The sequence below is a fragment of the Globicephala melas genome, chromosome 17, assembly GCF_963455315.2.
Source record: "Globicephala melas chromosome 17, mGloMel1.2, whole genome shotgun sequence".
In the NCBI taxonomy this organism is placed as follows: Eukaryota; Metazoa; Chordata; class Mammalia; order Artiodactyla; family Delphinidae; genus Globicephala; species Globicephala melas.
In genome coordinates, this window is record NC_083330.1 from 3,174,354 (window position 1) to 3,195,406 (window position 21,053).

General features: G+C 44.7%; 2 protein-coding genes across 6 annotated transcripts in view; one reads left to right on the plus strand and one right to left on the minus strand.

Annotated features, from left to right (window-relative positions):
• The window catches only part of ATP6V1H (ATPase H+ transporting V1 subunit H), a 97,288-nt gene that overhangs the window by 52,155 nt on the left and 24,080 nt on the right, over positions 1-21,053 (minus strand). For 2 of the 5 annotated variants that reach the window (XM_030859762.3, XM_060287370.1), the window contains 6 exons: positions 20,390-20,618; positions 11,913-12,156; positions 10,904-11,175; positions 9,397-9,540; positions 3,900-4,002; positions 2,629-2,718 (listed from right to left, as the gene is read on the minus strand). In XM_030859762.3, the coding sequence (XP_030715622.1) occupies positions 2,629-2,718; positions 3,900-4,002; positions 9,397-9,500 (297 nt within the window). In that variant the 5' untranslated portion in view covers positions 9,501-9,540; positions 10,904-11,175; positions 11,913-12,156; positions 20,390-20,618. Of the gene's footprint in view, positions 1-2,628; positions 2,719-3,899; positions 4,003-9,396; positions 9,541-10,903; positions 11,176-11,912; positions 12,157-19,074; positions 19,168-20,172; positions 20,279-20,389; positions 20,619-21,053 lie in introns of those variants that run through there. The other 3 variants (XM_060287367.1, XM_060287368.2, XM_060287369.1) reach the window with 3 other exon arrangements.
• Positions 15,653-21,053, plus strand: part of RGS20 (regulator of G protein signaling 20) — a 77,864-nt gene continuing 72,463 nt past the window's right edge. Inside the window, exon 1 of the mRNA XM_060287375.1 lies at positions 15,653-15,825. Within this exon, the coding sequence (XP_060143358.1) occupies positions 15,653-15,825 (173 nt within the window). The remainder of the gene's footprint in view (positions 15,826-21,053) is intronic.

Genomic DNA, 21,053 nt, shown 5'->3' on the forward strand with positions numbered 1-21,053 from the left:
TTCATTATTTCTAATTACAAAACATCGTAACTGCTTTCTGCCCGACATCTTAGCGAGGCCTCAGTGGTAGCAGCTGCCCTCCAAGCTTGAGATGCCCCCAAAGAGAAAGATGCCAGAAAGTCGGCCACTAAGGACAAAGACCCGGAGAACGATCTAAGGGCAAAGCCAAAAAGAAGAAGTGGTCCAAAGGCAGGATTCGGGACAGGCTCAGGAACCTGGTCTTTGTAACAAGGCCGCACGCGGCCAACTCGGTAGGAAGCTCGCAACCCCAGCTGTCGCCTCTGAGAGACGGGAAGATTCGTGCTTCCCTGGCCAGGCCAGCCCGTCAGGAGCTCCACAGGAAAAGACCTAGTGATGGCTTTTAAAACAGCTCAAGTAACTTACACGAGAAACACCAGAGGTGGAGATGCCCCAGCTGCTGGGAAGATGCATGAGTGGTCCCACCAACTGCCCATTTTGAAAAATAAAACTTTATTAAACCCAGTATATGTGTACCTGAACCAACCTCAATGGCTATTACATCAGAGGCCGATTAAGTAAAATATGGTATATCTACTAATGTCCTCTGTAGCTGTCAAAAAAAATATGGGAGATTGAACTGAAATGGAATGATTTCTGGCATATTGTTAAGTGAAACAAACAAAATACAACAGACTACGTCTAGTATGTGTTTCTGTATAAGAAAGAGAGGGAAATAAGAAAATACATGTGTACCTGTACGCAATAAGAAAAACAGGAAGGACAAACAGAAGTCTACGACATTATGACCTACAAGAGGTGGGTGGGAGTGTGGGCAAGGGGGACTGGGGACACACCTTTCTGTATAGTTTTGACTTCTGGAAGCATGTAAACGTTTTACATAATAAAAAATAGTAAAAACCAACATGGATGAGGAAAAAAACTGAAGTAGATTACAAACAAAATAAATGAAGCTATTTCTGGAAAAATAATATAACCACACTAAAACAAACTTGAACACAATACTCTGCACAACCTCGTTTAAAGACAAAGTACTGCAGACAAATACTGAACTCCAGGCAAAGGGCTTTTTTTCAGGTATGCGGGTCAGCAATTCTGAGCCGACTTCCTCTGTATCACGGGTGAGTAACAGAGGACGAGATGACTGTGCCCACTCGCCGGCAGAGAAGACAATCCAGCATGGAACGGGGGCCTGGCATGAACTCGGGGGCGGGGCGGTGGAGGGCACAAACTGGAGATGCTCTGTGTGAACTCACGGTTCTTAATTTACGGGTTTGTAAATGTGTATAAAAATCGAGGGAATTTGTGCATGTGTGAGTGTGGGTGGGTGGGTGTGTACGTATCAGTAACACCAGGGTCTGCAGGCCAGCTCACGGCCTCCTCATTCTAGTCCAATCATAGTAACAAGGGTTACCAAGGCAGACCACAACACTCCCCATTTATCCTGACCTTACTTTCCTAAAGGAGAAAGTGCCAAGAAAGACGGAGATCATTCTCAGACGGGCTTGCATCAGTCCAGGCTGGACAGCCATCCTGAGATGATTAAATCACAATATCCCTGTAAGTGATACGATGGCCCCTAGATGGGCAGCACCCTTCCTCCTAACCTCCGGGTCCTCGGGAACAGTTCGCCCAGTGGTTGCACATAGTAGGCCAGCGATAAATGCTCTTCCTTGTAAAATGACAGACGGACGCCCTCCAAGCAGCCAGACTGACTCTTTTCTTCAAGAGACAGGCAGACTCTTGAGTCTTCAAGACTCTTTTCCCTGAGACGTGCAGACAGGCCTTGGATTTTGCAGCCAGTTGGCCTGTTTCAGAAAGACTGCTCTCAATACCAACAATCTAAACCTAGATTATACTCGAGTATAAAATACAATATTGTGGGGGCTTCCCTGGTGGTGCAGTGGTTGGGAGTCCACCTGCCAATGCAAGGGATGCGGGTTCGTGCCCCGGTCCGGGAAGATCCCACATGCCGCGGAGCAGCTAGGCCCGTGAGCCATGGCCGCTGAGCCTGCGCGTCCGGAGCCCTGTGCTCCGCAACGGGAGAGGCCACAGCAGTGAGACGCCCGCGTATCGCAAAAAAAGCAAAAAAACAAAAAAAAAAATATTGTGAATAAGGGAGGCCCTCTGTGTTTACGGACAACAAAGCAGTAAACAGAAACTTCACATCACTGGAAAAGTCTCAGATGATAGCCAAAATGCTCTCCAAAAACACCATGTTTCTGAGGGCAAGCACCTTGACTACAGTCAGCACTAAACCCCCAGGGCCTGGCCCTGGCCCGGGACACAGGGGCACTGAAATCTGCTGAATGACTGGAAGAAAAGAGCCACATCATCTGTGAGTAGGCAGAGCATCCGGAAAGCCTCAAGGGATGCACAGAGCACTGCTGCTGTCCAACACAGAACTCTGAGGAAATACAGCAAAAAGACATACTGAGTCCCCGACATCCTAAAAACAACACGCTAGCCAGTGTGTGGGCAGTCCCATCTTTACCACCATTAGCAAATTACAACTCACACAATGAAGAAAAATATACTATCACACTTTGGAAGGGAACCAGTGCTCTAGGTGAAAGCTTACAGAAGTGCTGTTACTGGGAGAGCACAAAAAGGTGAGGACCAAACGTGTCAGGTGAAGAACACACCCACCTGCAGCGTGTCATCAACCATGGTGAGTATGTACTGAACCGTCTGCTCTTTGGAGATATGAGTCATCAGATTTATAAATGTCTTAGCACACTAGAAAAAAATGAAATGAACGTTAACCACTGTTTTCAAATGTGCAAACACAACATTTTAATGGAATTTCATTAAAATATTATTTCTCTTGCCTAAGTTAGGATGCAGTTATAGAAAATGCCTGCCTTTTACAAATACTGTGATGAAGTATGGGAGGACCAGACTAGGGCTTGCATCAGTTTTTTAATAATTTCTAGTGACGTCAAAATTTTTGGGCTTCCCTGGTGGCGCAGTGGTTGAGAGTCCGCCTGCCGATGCAGGGAACGCGGGTTCATGCCCCGGTCCGGGAACATCCCACATGCCGCGGGAGCAGCTGGGCCCGTGAGCCATGGCCGCTGAGCCTGCGCGTCCGGAGCCTGTGCTCCGCAATGGGAGAGGCCACAACAGTGAGAGGCCCGCGTACCGCAAAAAAAAAAAAAAAGTTTACTATTTTTAAATAGACAGACCTCACCACTATCAACTCTTGATACCGTAAACACTAAGTTATGTTGACAAATCTAATATTATCATTCGTTTTGGGGTTTTTTTGTTTGTGTTTTTGGTTTTGGGCGTTTTTTTGCTTTTACTAGGAAACAGAATACCAGAGCAGCACAAGTACAGGAATTCAGTACAGGCGCTGGAATCAGAAGGCTCTGACCAGTCTCCACCCTATGATTTAACACCTATGTCACAGACTCTCTGGAATTGAACAAAACTGGCACCCACGATAATGTTTCCTCCCAAATTTCCCAGGATTGTTGTGAGAATCAGGCTGAATCGTATACGGGCTCCTTCGGCCAATCAGGGCACCGTATCAGAAAATCTGATGGACAGTGGAGTTAGATGTTATTCTAGTGAGAATACAAAGTAGAAAAAAATTGCTTAAAAAAACAGAAAAGTTAAGCAACTTTGAAAATACTGTATAGTCTGAAACAGTAATTTCCATGCTAGGAATCTATTCTAATTCGAAAAAATTTTTCAGAAATGCAGAAAAGGATGGAGGAATAAACATACTCAATAGGACATTTTTTCCAAAATTAACAAAGAAACTAGAGATCTCTCAAATGTCTTCCAATAAAAAAGAGTCTTTAGTTAAATTATGATGCCTACCTACAGTGGACCATCACATGGTCATTGAGAAAACTTCTAGAATGTCTAATGACACGGGGCAGTGTTCATGGTCTAATATCTCAACTGATCACCTGACTGCCTTCAGTCTGAAGCATCTCCTGCTTCTCCTCAGGACTTCTTTTCTTTTCAAATCTTTTAATGAATTCGCAGTCTTCGGAAGAAATCATCTGCCCCCTAGAAAGAAAGAACAAGGTTTTCGTTCAGCAAGAGTTAAAGAGCCACTGGGACCAAGTGATACAGGATGCCCTGCGTCTCTCCTCTCTCTGCGAGGGCTGACACCAGACTCTGGTGTCCCACGGCCCTGCCGTCTGAATCCAGCCGCACCACCTACTACTCATGGGCCTCCCAGGCCCTGACCGGAGCTAATTTACCTGCAAAATGGGAACAAGAACCACATGCCTTTAAGGGGCGGAATTGAGGATGAAATAATTCACATGAGGTGGTTAGCACAGGGCCTGGTCCACAGGAAACACTCACTAAAATGCCACCTCTGGGCCTTATCCAAGTCTCAGCCTATCTCCGGTCCCAAGCCAATTTACTTGGCCATCTAAGTTATCAAGACAAAAACTCCTGTATACAACTTTCTGCAATCATGTCCTCCAGCATATTCTTTCCTTTCAGACCCAGAAAAATGTGACCAAACCCTCTCTGAAAACACCCCCATCCTCCCAGCAATCAGCCCGCACTCCATCTTCTTCCCCACTCCGCAGTGCTAACTTGTGATCTGAACTCCAGGCCGACCTCTCCCAGCCCCACTCACAGATCACATATATGACACAGGCACTCCACATCCTACAGGGGCAGAACTGAGGTCACGAATATATACCCCACACACACTCTATCCCCCAGCTAGGCTGATAGGACGATGGAAGCAAAAACAGACACTGTGCCCTGTTTCCATTAAGACTAAGCACTTCACCTATCACAGTTGGTCAGGAGAAAACGCACTCTGCACCCCAGGCTAGACCAAGATAATGACGCCAACCTGTCTGGTTCCAGTCCCAAAATAAATGAAGTCTTTTTTCATAAACCTGAACTCCCTGGCTCAAACAATTTTACCCCCAAATTTGGCTATGCTGACATGTAAAAGCATGCCATACCTTTTTAAATAGGACAATCACAGGAAAGAGATGCAGTTTTTCTACCACTGAGAAGGTGTACTATGAAGGTTATACTCGGTAATCTGGAAATTCTGCAGCTTTCTTTTGTATTTTTACTTGGCAAGCCATTCCTTCTGAAGTCTAACTTCCTTGCATTTGTCCCAAGGAACCTTTTTTTGCTTTCTGTGTTTAAATTATTTCACCTGTACTCTTCCTCTGACAGTCCCACAATCTAACAGGCCATGGACTCCGGCCCCTTCTGTGATGAGCCAAGTCTGGTCGGGCCCCGTCCTCACAATTCTTCCCCCTGACATCACTCTCCTCCCCACTTCCCCGCCGCTGGGGTGGCTCAGCCCGATGGCCCCGGTCCAGCGGGTTTCCTGCTTCCAATCCAACCCTCCTCCACAGCCCCCTGACCTACACTGACAGGCAGCTTTGTCAAACACCACCCCCCAGACTGTTTTACTCCTTTCATTTGGTCAGACTGTGAATTTGAAAGGCGGTTCTACCTAGCACCTAGGCAGAGGCTTTCAACGGTGACTCATTAAAACCTATACGAGCACGTCCATGGTACTTAACCTACGTAAGCAGCTGTCTACTCATCTTTAAAATGAGGATAGGGCTTCCCTGGTGGCGCAGTGGTTGAGAGTCTGCCTGCCGATGCAGGGGACACAGGTTCGTGCCCCGGTCTGGGAAGATCCCACATGCCGCAGAGCGGCTGGGCCCGTGAGCCATGGCTGCTGAGCCTGCGCGTCCGGAGCCTGTGCTCCGCAACGGGAGAGGCCGCAACAGTGAGAGGCCCGCGTACCAGAAAAAAAAAAAATAATAAAAAATAAATAAAATGAGGATAGAAAACTTATTTCACAGAATTGCTATGAAATTACCATGAAACAATATGTGACTTACCAAGTACGTTACTTCTTTTCCCAAAAGCTTGTCTCCACGGCACCCCTCCAAGTCCTCTGCTCACTCATGATCTAATCAGCCAGTATTAGCTGCCAGCCAGCTATGTGCCAGACACCGTAACGAACAGGCCACACAGCAATGAACTAGACATCCCTCCCTCCGTGAGCTCACATTCCAGAGCAGAAACCAGAAAATACACAAGCACAAAAGCAAATACTTTTTAAAAAAATATACACACACATATCATAATGCCAGGATTCTAAAAGTTTATTAAACAAAAAAATAAAGCTAGGTAGGGAGGAAAGGACATATTTTAGCTGGATTAGAGAAGACCTTCCTGAGGTCACCTGCACAGACACCTGAATGAAGGGAGTTAGTGATCCAGGAGGAACTTCCACAGACAGAAGTGTGAGTCCAAGGACGCGGGGGCAGCAGGGAGCTGGCTGTGTGGGAAAGAGCAGGAACGCAGAGCAGCTGCAGGGCTGGGGGCACCGGGGCACAATCTGACCTACACTGTTTCTTAGTTGAAGCAGAGTTGATTTACAATGTCATGTTAGTTTCAGGTGTACAACAAAGTGACTCAGATATATATATAAAATCTAAATCTACATATATATAGAGAGAGAGTAAAATCTCTATCTATCTATCTATCTATCTATATATAGAGAGAGAGAGAGAGAGAGAGAGAGGGATTCTTTTTCAGCTTCTTTTCCCTTACAGGTTACTACAAAATATGGAGCATAGTTCCTGTGCTATACAGCAGGCCCGTGTGGGTCTGACCCACATTGTCTGAAATGACTCTCACTGCCCTGTTTAAACTGTACCTCCGGGGAACAGTGCCAGCAGAGACCCCCGGCCAGGACCCACGGGCACGTGTGAGACGCGGGCAGCCTGCGCCAGGCAGCAGCAGGGCACCTGGACAGAGGCGGTCAGACTGGGGACGGGGCCTGGATGTGCGGACCTGGGCCTGGACGGGATGTGGACTGTCAGGGACAAGAAGAGAGGAGACGACTCCTAGGTGTCTGGCCTACAGAGCTGGCACGTGTGGGTGCCACACTCCGGCCTGCAGCAGCCTGGGCGGGGCTCCACCAGCCGACCTGAAGCTCCCCGAGCCCTGCGCGTCCTTCTGAGTCTCCAGTCCCTGCCCGGAGGCTCCTTCCCTCTCGGCAGCTCCAGCCCCTCTGCCCATGACTCCCACAGGTATCTTCATGTGCTCCCTGAGGACGTCCCCAGTGCTGTTGGGTGATGAGTCACTCCCTCCTTTTGTTATCTGGGAAAACTTGACATATGTCTCCATTTTAATGCTCACCACAACGCATTATTTAATTTTTCAGTTAAAGGTCTGCTTCCCCATTGAACTTTAAACTCGGGAGGAAGGACACTATTCTAACTCTCGCATCCTCAGGACAGTTTTACTGGATTCCGGTTTGACCGGAATAGCCACGCCCATTCGTTTATGGGCTGCCTGCCTGAATGATTAAGAAGTTTAATCACATGTAAATACACTTTAAGGCACAGGACTTCCATAGTAACATGTTAATGTGTGAGAGATACTGGCCTTTGACACTGGGCGATTCTCCCATTGGTTTTACTCTATCAGAAAACAATGTGGCATCAGATTCACTGGTAACTCACGGGTCCCGTCCAGCCCCCAACAAGCTGTGAGCTCTCTGGGGCTGGGGGGAGGACATCTCACTCCCACTAGTGTCCCCACAGCCAGCTCAACAGAGGCACACGGCTGACACGTGGGGAGCATCTGTGTACAGACGTACAGAGTAGATGGCTTCTATAAAGGAAACCCACGAGCTGGACAACAGAATAAAGGACAGAAGTAGGAAAAAAGGGAGACTATGACTTGTGTAGTGGGGAGGCCATGGAACAGGAGGAACAGCAGAGAAAGCAATTAAAAATCTCCCTGTAACTACGAACGTTCCAAATGCCAATGCAAGGGAATGCCTGCCCGTCAGCCAGTGCTTTATGATCAAGTTCAATATTATTCTATTTAGGTTATAAACAGTCGGGCTTTATGAACATGAAACTCCTTGTCTTCTAGTCTAAACACACTCTGGACTAAGATTAGGAAACAGAGCTCAAAATCCTCATTTCACAGGGGACGTACACAATTACACAGATACAGATGAGCAGAGGAAACATCAGGAAGTCCCTCTCGCTCCTGCCCTTGAACCTGTGGCCTCACCATGATCCACTCCCTTAGCCCGGGAAACCAGAACTCATCCTAGATACTTTTTCACCCTCATACATCAAACTGATCACTAAGATCTTCTCCAGTCTCTCCAATTCTAGCCATTCCCACAACCCCAATACTGCTCTAACCTGTCCCTAGCTCCAAGCTTACTATCCACAAATCTACCCTCTACACTGAGGGAAGAACAATCCAACCAAAAGGCAAATGTGATTATCTAACTCCTGCATAGAACTATCAGTTATTTCTAATTCCTCCAACAGTGAATTTAAAATTGTGTTCCTAGGGCCCAGAAATAGACCCCTCAACATATGGTCAACTGATCTCCAAATGATCAGTTCATATATCTGACTTCCTTACTAGACTATGAGTTTATCTCTTTGTAGCCCCAAAGTCTGGAAATAATGCCTCAAACTTGGCAGGTGGTTATTAAATGTGTGAGGAGTAACTAAACTAACAGAAATAAATGGGATCATTTTTGTACACTACATATACCTCTTAGAACAAAGCAAACTGCTAAATATAAAACTAAAGCTTTCCCAATTTGTTTTTCAAAATATGCATGCAAATCTTAACTGAATTTCCTTAATAACTCACCGTTATGAATATGCCAAAATAAACAGATATGAAGTAAAGTCAACATGATAAAGTCTGATCAAGGATAAATGAACACTCACTTTAAGATAAGTACAGAACACCCACGTGCTAAATCTTAACACACACAAGGAGGGGGAAAGAACTAAAATTTATTGAATGTATTCAACACACCAGTGCTTGTATTCAACTGTGCTAATGCTTTAAATACACGATTTCAGCAATGCTCCCATGGGATATGTATCCCCATTTCACATTTACTTTAGTGAACCTCAGAGGAGTTAAGGGATTTGCCGAAGATCAGCAAACTAGTAGACACAAGAACCAGAATTCAAACTCAAGTCTTGAAACTCAATCGCCTGCTCTTTGCTAGTTGTCTGAGCCCTTCTGCAACACCACCCATCCCCACGCTGATCACCAAGGCATACGGGGCGGGGGGGAGTCGGGCAGGCTCTGCCAGTCATCCTCTTCCTCCCTCCAGGGCCTGAACACTCCTCCTGTGCTTCCTATCCATCCAAACAGTACCACTTTCCAGGCAGAGAAGCTCAGAAGTGCTGTGGCCACTGCTGTCTCCCAACCAGAGCCCCAAGCTGTTTCCATCACACTAAGCTGTCTCCCTGTGACAGCTAATTATTCTAAGGAGGAAGTGTTTTCTTCCACATTTATTAGTATTTTTCCAGTATTTCTCTCACAGAAGCATGACCATGAAAAAGTCTGAAGCAAAGGCACATGATTACCCATGATTCACAGCAAAGCAGCACTTACTGAAGGTAGGACTGCCAGTTCACTTTGTTGGCACGAACTTCTGCAGCCTTGGCAGCAATGATGTTGGTTGGAACAGCTGCATCCACGGCACCCCGGATGTCCATCTTGGTCTAAATTTATGATCTTGAATGTTGTTCTGCGGACCTTCAATTTTGATGCAAGGGAAAACCAGAATACAAGGTGTATTTGTTTTTTTAACAACTACTACTATTATTATTAGCAATAGCATCATTATCACCTTAATCTCTACAAGCATTCAACTCAAATACTAAATATTCTAAATATTAAATAGTTATGCCACTATATTTCAAATCTTGTCCCGTTATGCACTATTCCATAAAAGTGTTCTCTATAGGTTTTTACTTTTCCACGTAAGGTTTTCTAATTATTGGCACCAATATCGCAGTAAGATTTTTAAAGTAACCATGTAAGATACTGAATTAAGAAACCATGCTTAGAATAGGCATACAAAATAGGAAAGTATTTTAAATGTATACGGTTGAGATCAACTTTCCTCTTCTGACAGAGAAAAAATAAGAACCTGCATAGTACAGATAGGACCAATTATTTTATTTACATTTACTAAGCCTCATTTTAAAGTGGCATATGAAAAACCTACATGTCCTTACTAACATTATTTACTCAAATTAAAACACCCAAAGTAGGAATGCCGTATCTTAGAAGACAGAGCTTTCTTTTTTCAATCAAAATTTATAGCAGCTTCAAAGTCAATATTGGGAGAATTTTTTGAAACAAATAAAGATTACAGTTTAGGCTCAGCCAACAATGAGAGACTGGTCTGATAATATGATCCTACAATAATGAGCTTTTAAGTAATTCTCACTCCTAAACTTAAAGATAAAAGCTTAAGCCTGATTTTATCACGACACAAAATACAAGTTCTGGTTTACAAAATATAAGCTCATAGTTATGACCACAAAGGAGCTTAAACCACACCCCAAATTCTGTTCCAGAATCCCAATGACGTTAGTCAGTTTGGAAGTAACCTCTACATCTGAGGATGTGCTGCATGAACAAACACGGGCAATGCGGACTGGCTGGGCCCAGGTGAAAACAGACTCCGTCCGGGCCAAGCTGGAACCTGGAATCAAGCGGGCTCAGCCCCAGCGGCCCCTCCTGCGGCGGCTGAAGGTGCCTCAGGGCGGTCGCCTAGGTCCCTGAACAACTCGAACCCCCAGCCGGCCCAATCCTGGGGAAAGCACACCTTTCACCCGTTCACCCTCTCTCCCCTGCCCTTCTCTGCGGGGAAGGCTCCGCAGTTTCGAAAACCCCGCTGAGGCCCGGAAGGCAAGAAATCGGGGAACCGGGGCCGGAGGAAGGCAGGCGGCGCCTGGGCGGCAGAACTCAGCGCGCTCCAGGAAAGCGGAGAAACCGCAAGCTCGCCTCGCCGGGGTCGGGGTAGGAGTCAGGGGCCGGGGCCGGGGCCGCAGACGGCACGACCCGAGCGCGGCCTCACCCAGCGAACCCGCGGGACCCTCCAACTCACCCCAAGGCGGCGGGAAGATGCGGCGGTCCGGAGTCGGGACCGCCGGCGTGCTGGGGCGCCGAGTCGGGTCTCCTGCCGAGTCCGCAGGCCTGAGCGGCGGCGGGGACACAGCGCCAGAAAGCGAGCCTGATTCGGCACCGAGCGGACGTGAAGGGCCTTACAGGCAGGAGGAAGCCGCAGCGGAACAACAGAAGCGCAGGTCACGTGAGCCGAGGCACGTGACCGCCCGGAAGGCGGAGGCCGGGAGGGCCCAAAACAGCCAGAGGAGCGCCCTGCGCGCGAGAGGGTTTCCTGAACGCGGGGCTGGGGGCGGGGTGGACACGCGGGGACCCCGCACCCCGAGACCCGGCGGCCCCGGGGACGGAGTCCGAGGGGGAGAGCCGGGCCAAAACTCATCTAGCTCAACCGTCACTCTGAAAAGTTTAATTTAGTGCTTTGAAATCGGTTGACTTTCACTTGGGTTTGACAAGTCAGTGAAGCAGGCGTTCTTATTCAGAGTCTCAATATGAAACTGATGCTGAGACATGGGTCACAAAAGTTATCTTGCCCTAGGGCTGCAGATTTAGCGAACAGTGGATGTTCCATGCCACAGCTGCAATTATACTAAAAAAACAAAACTATTCCTGTTTAATTAAAATTCAAATTTAATAGCACCCTGTATTTTTCTGAAAACCCCGTTTTGAGCCGAAGTTTTCCCCAGTCCAGGCCTCAGCTTCCCTCTTTGTCTTAAGATAGTAACGAGTAACGCTACACTGCAACTAGTGAGCGGGTATAATATAATAGCATATTGTTTTTGATAACTGCTGAAAGAGATTTGTAGGTATAACCAATACATTTCTCCTACAAATGTTAAATTTAGGTCAAGTTTTGAAAACAAAACTAATATTATACACTGATTACAAATAAACACAGTAGGAATAGTATATAATATTGCATTCTTTTTCTATTGCCGCTGTAACGAATTGCCACCGATTTACTGGCCTAAAGCAACACAAATGTATTATCTTACAGTTCTCTAGGGCAGAAGTCTGAGGTGGGTGTCACTGGGCTGCGGATGTCTGGCTGGGCTGAGTCCTCCACGCCGCTCCCCAGGCGCTGGAGGAGGATCCATCTCCTTGCCTTCTTCGGCTTCCTCTAGGAGTTGCATGGATTAACATCCATCAGCTTCCACGCACTCTGAGATGTTTATGCTCTTAGATGCAAGTCTCTCCATCCTGCCTGTTACACTTGACCCTTTAGGAAATGTCCTTATACTTGGGAATAAAGCAAAATAAATACACATTTGTCAATAAGTACTTTACTCACCTTCAACAAATTGTAAAATTCTTTTCTCATACAAACTCTCCTTCCTGCAATCTCCAGGACACTTGCTTTACAGAGAATTCCAGGGAATGCCAGTCAATGCTGCAGTTCCACTAGTGTACACACACACACACACACACACACCCTCAAATATGAAAAAATGTTTACTAGGATCTCAGAAGCACTGTGTGTGCAATGTTTTATTAGGAGACTTACTTAGATAAAAATCATTAACAAATTAAACTTAAGAAGATGAAAGAACGTTCATACAAATAATTTTTAAGTAGAAAGAAGTTTCTGAGAGGGAGAATGTTTACAAGTGTGGGGAAAGTGCTAAGAGAAATTAACAAATGTTCAAAGAAAATGTTTCCTCCAATGTTTGACACCAGAATAGAAGATGCAGAAATGAGAGTGGAGAAGTGAGGAAAAGGCTGGTGGACCTAAATGACATCCTTAAAGAGAAACGCAAACGATTTGGTTTGCAGGGTGGTGCAAAGCCGTGGTTTCCGGCCCCAGGGTATGGAGATGTGGAGGCTGGTCCCAACTGTACTATCACATGTAGCCCTTGGACTCATCACCTGATATCCCATGCATGTTTCCCCATCCACAAAATGAAGAAGATGATGGGAAGGAGGACAAGACACTCTTGATGGTCCCTTCCAGCTCCGGAAATCATACAGGTCAATTTGGGTCTACTGATACCACCTATTCCATTTTCGTTCTGAGAATCGACAGCCAAACACCAGGTCCTTAGACCCTCAGATTTTCAGTTTATTCCCAGGGTTGGGCAACCATCACTGCAATCAGTGTAATAACATTCTTCATCTCCCCTAAGAGAAACCTCTTACTCATTAGCCATCATTCTCCATCTCTCCCCAGACCCTCCTACCCTAGGCAACCCCTAATGTATCCATATGTTCTGTATCTATAGATTTGCCTGTTCTGGACATTTTCTTATACATGGAGTTATACAATATATGGTCTTTTGTGACTGGCTCTTCCCACTTAACACAATGTTCCAGGTTCATTCACGTGGCGGTACGTATCAATGCTTCATTCCCTTTTATGGCTGAATAATATTCCATTGTGTGGATATACCTCACTTTGTCTATCTGCTCACCAGTTGATGGGCATGTGGGTGGATTCCAATTACTGGACGTTTGCGTGTCTTTGGTGAACATATGTTTCACTTCTCTTGGTTCAGTGCATATCTACAAGGGAATTGCTGCCGCCAGACTGTTTCCCAAAGTGGCTGCGTCATTCTACACTCCCACCGGAAGCGTGTGAGAGTCCCAGTCGCTCTGCATCCTCACTATCACTTGTGATGGTCTGTCTTTTTTACTAAAGCCAACCTGTTGGGTGTGATGTGGTATCCATTAGTGATTTTGACTTGCATTTCCCCAGTGGCTAAAGATGTTGAGCATCTTTTCATACGCTTTTTGGCCACTTGCATGTCTTCTTTTGAGAAATGTCTATTTAGACAATTCACTCATTTCTAGTTGTTTTTTTTTAAGAGCTCTTTTTATATTCTGGATACAAGTCCCTTATTATGTATGTATGATTTGCCATATTTTCCCCTATTTTGTGGGTGTCTTTTCACTTTCTTCATGATGTCCTTTGAAGAGCAAACGTTTTTTATTTTGATGAAGTCAAGTATACCTATTTTTTTCTTTTGTCACTTGCGCTTTTGGTATTGAACCTAAGAAGGCTTTGCCTAATATTTTAGGCAAGGTCACAAATATTTTCTCCTATGTTTTCGTTCAAGAGTGTTATAGTCTTAACTCTTATATTTTGGTCTATGATTCATTTTGAGTTTTTTTTTAATAAATTTATTTATTTATTTTTGGCTGCGTTGGGTCTTCGTTGCTGCACGCAGGTTTTCTCTAGCTGCGGCGAGCGGGGGCTACTCTTCGTTGCGGTGTGCGGGCTTCTCATTGTGGTGGCTTCTCTTGTTGCGGAGCACGGGCTCTAGGCGCATGGGCTTCAGTAATTGTGGCATGCGGGCTCAGTAGTTGTGGCACACGGGCTTCAGTAGTTGTGGCTCGCGGGCTCTAGAGCGCAGGCTCAGTAGTCGTGGCGCACAGGCTTAGTTACTCTGCAGCATGTAGGATCTTCCCAGACCAGGGCTCGAACCCATGTGGCCTGCATTGGCAGGCAGATTCTTAACCACTGCGCCACCAGGGAAGTCCACGTTCAGTTTTTAATGTGGTGTGAGGTCCAACTTAATTTTTATGCCTGAGGCCGTCCCGTTGTTCCAGCACCATTTGCAGAAAAGACAGTTCTTTCCCAATTGAATTGTCTTGGCACCTTCATCAAAAATCAACTGACCGTAAATGTGTGGGTTCACTTCTGGACTCTCAAAACGTTGATATATGTGTCTATCCTTATGCCAGCACCCCAGTCTTAGTTACTGTAGCTTTGTAGTAATTTTTCAAGTTGAGAAGTGTGAATTCTCTAACTCTGTTCTTATTTTTTAGATTGTTTTGGATATTCTGGGTCCCTTACAATGTCATATAAACTTTAGAATCAGCTTGGTCAATTTCTGCCAAAAAGGGAGCTGGGATGTTGCTGGGGATTGTGTTAGTTCTGTATGTCAGTGTTGGGGGCCTGGGATCATTTTATAAAGGAAACTTCTCCAGTTTGTAGTCCCCAGGAATACATACCCGGGCTCCTTACCTCTCTGTGCACCCCCAGAGCCAGCAGAGGCTGCTTGGGCGTTAGATACCGTTTGAGAAAAAGGCATCACGGTCTATCTATTTGCACTCTGTTTAATAATCTTATCTTTACAAAGCACTTTACGCATAGGAAGTATGATGTAGAAGCCAAGTCTTCGCTTACTCATTAGAGGACTAGTTACCACCTAAGAAAATCACTTCAACTAATTCTATATGACCTAAGGAAAAAGTGGAATAATCCTTGGGCTTAAGTTTGGGTACGAGTTTACCACGCATTTCCATCCACAAAGCTGACTGCTACTAAAGGGACCTTTTAAGAGACCCAGATAGACCAGGTGGCTCCTCTGCCTCTTGAGTGTATAGCCCCAAATTGTCAAGCATCACACACTACGAACACAGAACTTTGCCACGCAATCTATTTCCTTTATCATGATGTACTAAGCAATCTATCACTTGAATCATGTCTTTCAGTTTTGATTTAGCATTCAACTTGAATTAGGAATACGCTGCTACCTGTAGGGGGCAGTCATAACATACCCGGATGCTCAAAATCAGAGGCTCAGCCTGGAATAGAGCTAACGGTCTGTGGATAAACTGCTGACCCACAACACAGATAATCCTTTTGCTTCAGTTGATGTAACTTTGCAGGGAGGAGCCCAGCAGACTGAGCGACACACCAGCACCAGCCAAAGGAAGAGAAACAGAGTGGACCCTGGGCTGATGGTGTTAAAATCAAGCTACAGGACTCATTTGGAGACTTTATTGTGAAAACATGCCTAGGCTTTCCCCAGACAACCAAGAAGAACTCCAGAAACATTTCTCCAGACCATCTATGCCGATACAATTTCTGCTCCCGCCCAGGGCTGAGGAATATAATGCGAACATTCATCAAACAGTGGAAAATGAAGGAGGCACCATAGCCAGGCACAATGTCAAGGTAAGACCATCTCCACAGTCCGTGACCTTTCTTGACAAGGAAAGGGTTTATCCAGAAAGAATATAAAACCGCAAGCAAGCTTTAGTGCCAGTGATCATTTTATCTTATTGATGATTTATCAAAAATGCTTCCAAACCAAACCCAAGAGAGAAACTAGAACCTTGATAATAATTACCTGATCCTTCCAGTTTTCTCCAATCTAAACAACTTCCCTTTACCAAGGCAAACAATCACATTTTGTTTGTTTGTATGTTTCAGGAGGTAATGTTTTAAAAAGCAAAAAACCTAGACATAGATTTTTGTGGCTCTTGATATTAACCCTTAGATATTTTTCTCTGATATAAAAATTATATCCCATATAGTAATGAAAAGCTTTCTACAAAAATTGCTCGAGAAAACAAACTGATAAACTAATACAGGCACATAAGAACATTAAGGGGCTTAGGGTTTTTTTCCCTAAAGTCATAGTTTCCTAGGTGAATTTCCTAAGCGTGAATTTCTGCCACTAGATAACACGATTTCCCTAAAGAGTAACCATTTTCCTGCTCAGTATTGTGTGTATCTTTGCAGAAAGTACAGTTTAAGTCTGTAAATCCTCTTAACTATAAATAGAACCACCTCTTAAAAGGTTATTCATGTGGAGGGAGATGGGCACGTGTTAATACCTCTGACAAATAATGATCAGAACTCAGAATTAAATGCTGCAAATCCTACGACAGCAAACCTGTCCAAATCCTGTAGCACTAGAAAATCTATCTGTCCCTATGCTCATATCCTCATAATAATCATTATTTATTTGTAGACTCTAAGTATCTGGATCTGCCCTTTCCCCAATGTTATTTTAACCGATTGGCACAAGGAGAAGAAAAATTGTGGGTTTTTTTAGTCATTAGGAACCTTTTTCTGTAGGAATGTACTGACCTTTACTTTCGAGCTTTCAGACAAATAATACATGAATTTCCACACCTCCTCCTATCACCGAAACACTAGGTCTTTAGGAAACTAGAATGAAATGGGATAGAATGGCCAGAAGTCCTTAATTAATGGGCATCTAAATGAAGGCAACACACACAAAAGAGATTGCTAAAAGGTAGAATTTGGAGACAACGCTGAGGAAGCAGGCGGCAATAACAGTATATGTCGTGTGTGCATGTATATAATATACATGTATGTATATATATAATATGTGCATACACACATATAATGTCAAAGATCTAACTGCCTTGGAGAGTATGCTTTAAGCAGAGTCATAGGCAAAGGACTGGAAAGTATCTATGAACGTGCAGTACACATTCCGACAGCGTCCTGGAATCGACAGCCCTGGGGTGCTGGGCCCTCCGAGCTGCCATCCTGACCTCGTTAACCCAGGTAATCAGGTCCCAGCCTGTGCAGCAGCAGGTGCAAGCAGTCAGGAGTGATCCAGTTGGGATGCTACTGGCCTCTCCACTCAGTGTTGCCTTTTTCTATTGCGTCTGAACATAGATGCACATTGAGGCGGCCATGTCCCTTCATCTAGCAAGGATCAGGATGGTAGAACTCAATGCATTTAAGTCTACAAATATCACTGAGTCCCTACTATCTGCAAAACCTTGGGCTAAGTTTTGAGAAAGAGAAAGATTTTGCCCTTCCTCTCTACAGACTCACAGTATTATCAAAACTGCATCCTATCAGCATGAGTCCTGTCAATGCTAGAGGTTATCTATGTGATTACACCCTTTCAATCAGTAAGACACTGAGATGGAATATGATTGATATGGAGTAAAACAACTGAAAAAGGCCTAATGAAAGAGTGGAAAAGGTGACATTTAAGGTAGACCTGAAATATTATCTAGAAATGGAGAGAAGTAAGCAAAACATGGGCTGAAATGTGTCTAGATGCCCAGAGTCTTAAATGCACAACTATCTGTAAAACTTTTAGGAAAAAAATGACAGGAAATCTTTATAACCTAAGGCAGGCAGAGTTCTTTTTTTTTTTTTTTTTTTTTCTGCATGCGGGGCTCTCACTGCTGTGGCCTCTCCCGCTGCGGAGCACAGGCTCCGGACGCGCAGGCTCAGTGGCCATGGCTCACGGGCCCAGCCGCTCCGCGGCATGTGGGATCCTCCTGGACCGTGTCCCCTGCATCGGCAGGCGGACTCTCAACCACTGCGCCACCAGGGAAGCCCAGGCAGAGCTCTTATATAGCAAAAGCATAGTTCATGGAAGAAAAACTGATAAATTGGATCCCATCAAAAATAAAGACCTTTGCTCCGCCAAAGACCCTATTTAAGAGAATGTAGAGACAAGTTACAGACTTGGAGAAAATATTTGCAAACCCCATATCTGACAAAGACCTTGTAATTAGAACTATAAAGAACTCTCAAAACTCAAGAATAAAAAACCCAAACATTCCAAGTAGGATATGGGCAAAAGACGTGAACAGGCATTTCATCAAACAGCATACACAGATGGCAAATAAACACATGAAAAGATAGTCAGCATCACTACCACTAGGGAAATGCAAGCTAAAAACACAATGAAATACCACTACTCACCTATCAGAATGGCTAAAATGAAACATAGTGACGAAACCAATTTCTGGCAAGGATGCAGAGATGCTAGATCACTCAAAGATTGCTGGTAGGACGGCAAAATGGTACAGGCAGTGTGGAAAACAATTTGGCTGTTTCTCACAAAACTAAACATGCGACTACCGTACGGTCCAGCAATTTCACTACTGGGCGTTTATCCCAGAGAAATGAAAACCTATGTTCACACAGACTCCATATGCTAATGTTCACAGCAGCTTTACTCATAATAGCCAAAAACTAGAAACAACCCAAAAGTCCTTCAAGGGATGAAGGATTAAATAAACTGTGGTACATCCGTGCCGTGGAACACGATGAACCAACTAAGAGGAATCAACTACTGATACACAAAAGGAATGAACTACTAACACTGCCCCTGGGATCAGTCTCCAGGGAATGAGGTTGAGTGAAAAAAGCCAATCCCAAAAGGTCACATTCTGTATGATGCCATTTATATAACATTGTTAAAATAAAATTAGAGAAATGGAGAATAGATTAGTGATTACCAAAGACCAGAATGGCGAGGGTGGTGGATGCAGCTACAAAGGGGTGGTTTGAGGGAGCTTTGCAGGGATGAAATGCTTCTTTATCTCGATTTCGGTGGTTATACAAACCTACGCATGTGATAAAATTGCATAGAACTACACTCACACACACACTTGTGAAATCTGAGTAAGCTCTTAGAATTGTACCAAGGTCAGTCTCCTGGTTTTGATGTTGTACGACTTATGAAGTTCCCATTGGGCGAAACTGGATGAAAAGTGCGTGGGACCATTGTGTAGATCCTTTTTTGGAACTTCCGGTGAATCTATAATTATTTCAAAATAAAAAAAAAAAGTAAAAGCCCTCCAAAGGCAGGTTAGACTGAAAATAACAATACATTTACGTGTTGCATAAATGTATTGCCTACATTCACTGTGGTTCTTCCTGTTCTTTTTATTTGAATTCTTAACCCATTTCATTAGGTCAGTAGCACTGACGTCGTTAGACCTGTTTTAGAGATGAGAAGACAAGTTTGGAAAAACTTTTGGTTCCACGTGTGAAGTCAGCTGAGTGGTGATTTGAACCTAGGTTTTTCTGACACTGATTTCATTACTAATTCGATAGATGCTGGCAGTGTTTTAGAAGCAGGCTATAATCTCGTGGGCTTGAAGCCAGTAGCCTCAATAGTGATTTCTCTGTGCATTCCGCCCAAAGCAGCCCAACACGGCCACTAGTTTGCTACAAAATAAATTAATATTCCCCAAACATACACACGCACACACACCACACACATACACTCACGAACTTGGCTTCGTCAGAATTCTTTTTTCTCCACAAGGATTTTTGCTTCCTTCCATTCAGGGCACAAAGTACAAGCGGGAGGTGGGGTGCTCCCTGGACCAGTCACTCTTTCTAATAGTAAATGTGAGAGAGAGAGAGGAAACTTTCCAGCCACACTGGCAATAAGTCAAGTCATCGACCCATCCATCCATCAATACAGATATATACGCATATGTGTGTGCATTCCTTCCCTATAATAAAAGTGGGCAGAGCTTAGACAAGAAAGTGTTGTACACAAAATTACTGTTCGTATCATTTCAATGTCGATGCCCCTCTAAGAGCACAGACTCCTAAGTGCTCTCCTGTTCCAGATGTGTGACCCCTTGGGCGTCTGATCAAAGCACTTGTTTTGAGACATTACACAGTAAAAGGAGAGAAACCAATTCCAAGGCCCCAAAGGGCACCTATGAAGACAGCGGAGCTTTGTGTGGCAAAAACGATAGAAGAAAGAAGAGAGGAAAAAATACCTTAGTGAGAAAGGAATTATGCTTCTGGTATCCAGCACCTTCACATTAACGTACTCAGAAGACAAAATTGTTCTGTCCTGCCTCCAGTTGTGAAAGGGTAAGTTCGCTGAGAAGGACAAAGGTGGTTCTTATCTTTCCGAAGACCCTCTGAAAAGAATTCTGTAGCAATCTCCTTAACATCTGAGAGGCTCGCAAACCCGCTTAGGGAAAGGCTCACCTGGAAGTCTGTCGTGGTTACATCTTCCGTCCTTGGCGCGCACGGGTGAGCCGGGAATCCTTGGGTTCCTACTGCAGGTGTTTCCAGGGGAGCAAAGGCAGGAGGGCTCACCAGGCTCCAGACTCAGGGGCTTCTGGGAAAATGTGATTCTTCCCGCCAGTGGGAATATCATGTAAAACCCAGTGTCAGCGTCTTCATTCTCCACAAGATTTTTCTACTCTGAAAACAACTATACAAAAAAGATCCACATCAAGTCCTATTCTTCAAAGTTAAGTTTGATCATGTTTACCAACTTTTTTTAACATTTAAATAATTGTCTTTCAGGCTTTTACATTAAAGATTGGGTTTTCGCCACTGGATTCTATTTTTAGAGGCAAACATCTCCACCAGCGCCACCAAATAATTCGGCTGAGCAAAGGTAGACTATGTTTATGGGCTTCTTTGCTCGTCTGAAGTTTTTCTGAATGAGAATGGGTTAGAGGATATATAGCATTAGGTGGTTTTCTAACTTAGCTTGAGTTTGAAACTTAGCTTTTGTTCTTTCTTTTTTTTTTAAATGAATATATTTATTTATTTTTGGCTGTGCTGGGTCTCCATTGCTGCGCGCGGGCTTTCTCCAGTTGCAACGAGCAGGGGTTACTCTTCATGGCAGTGCGCGGGCTTC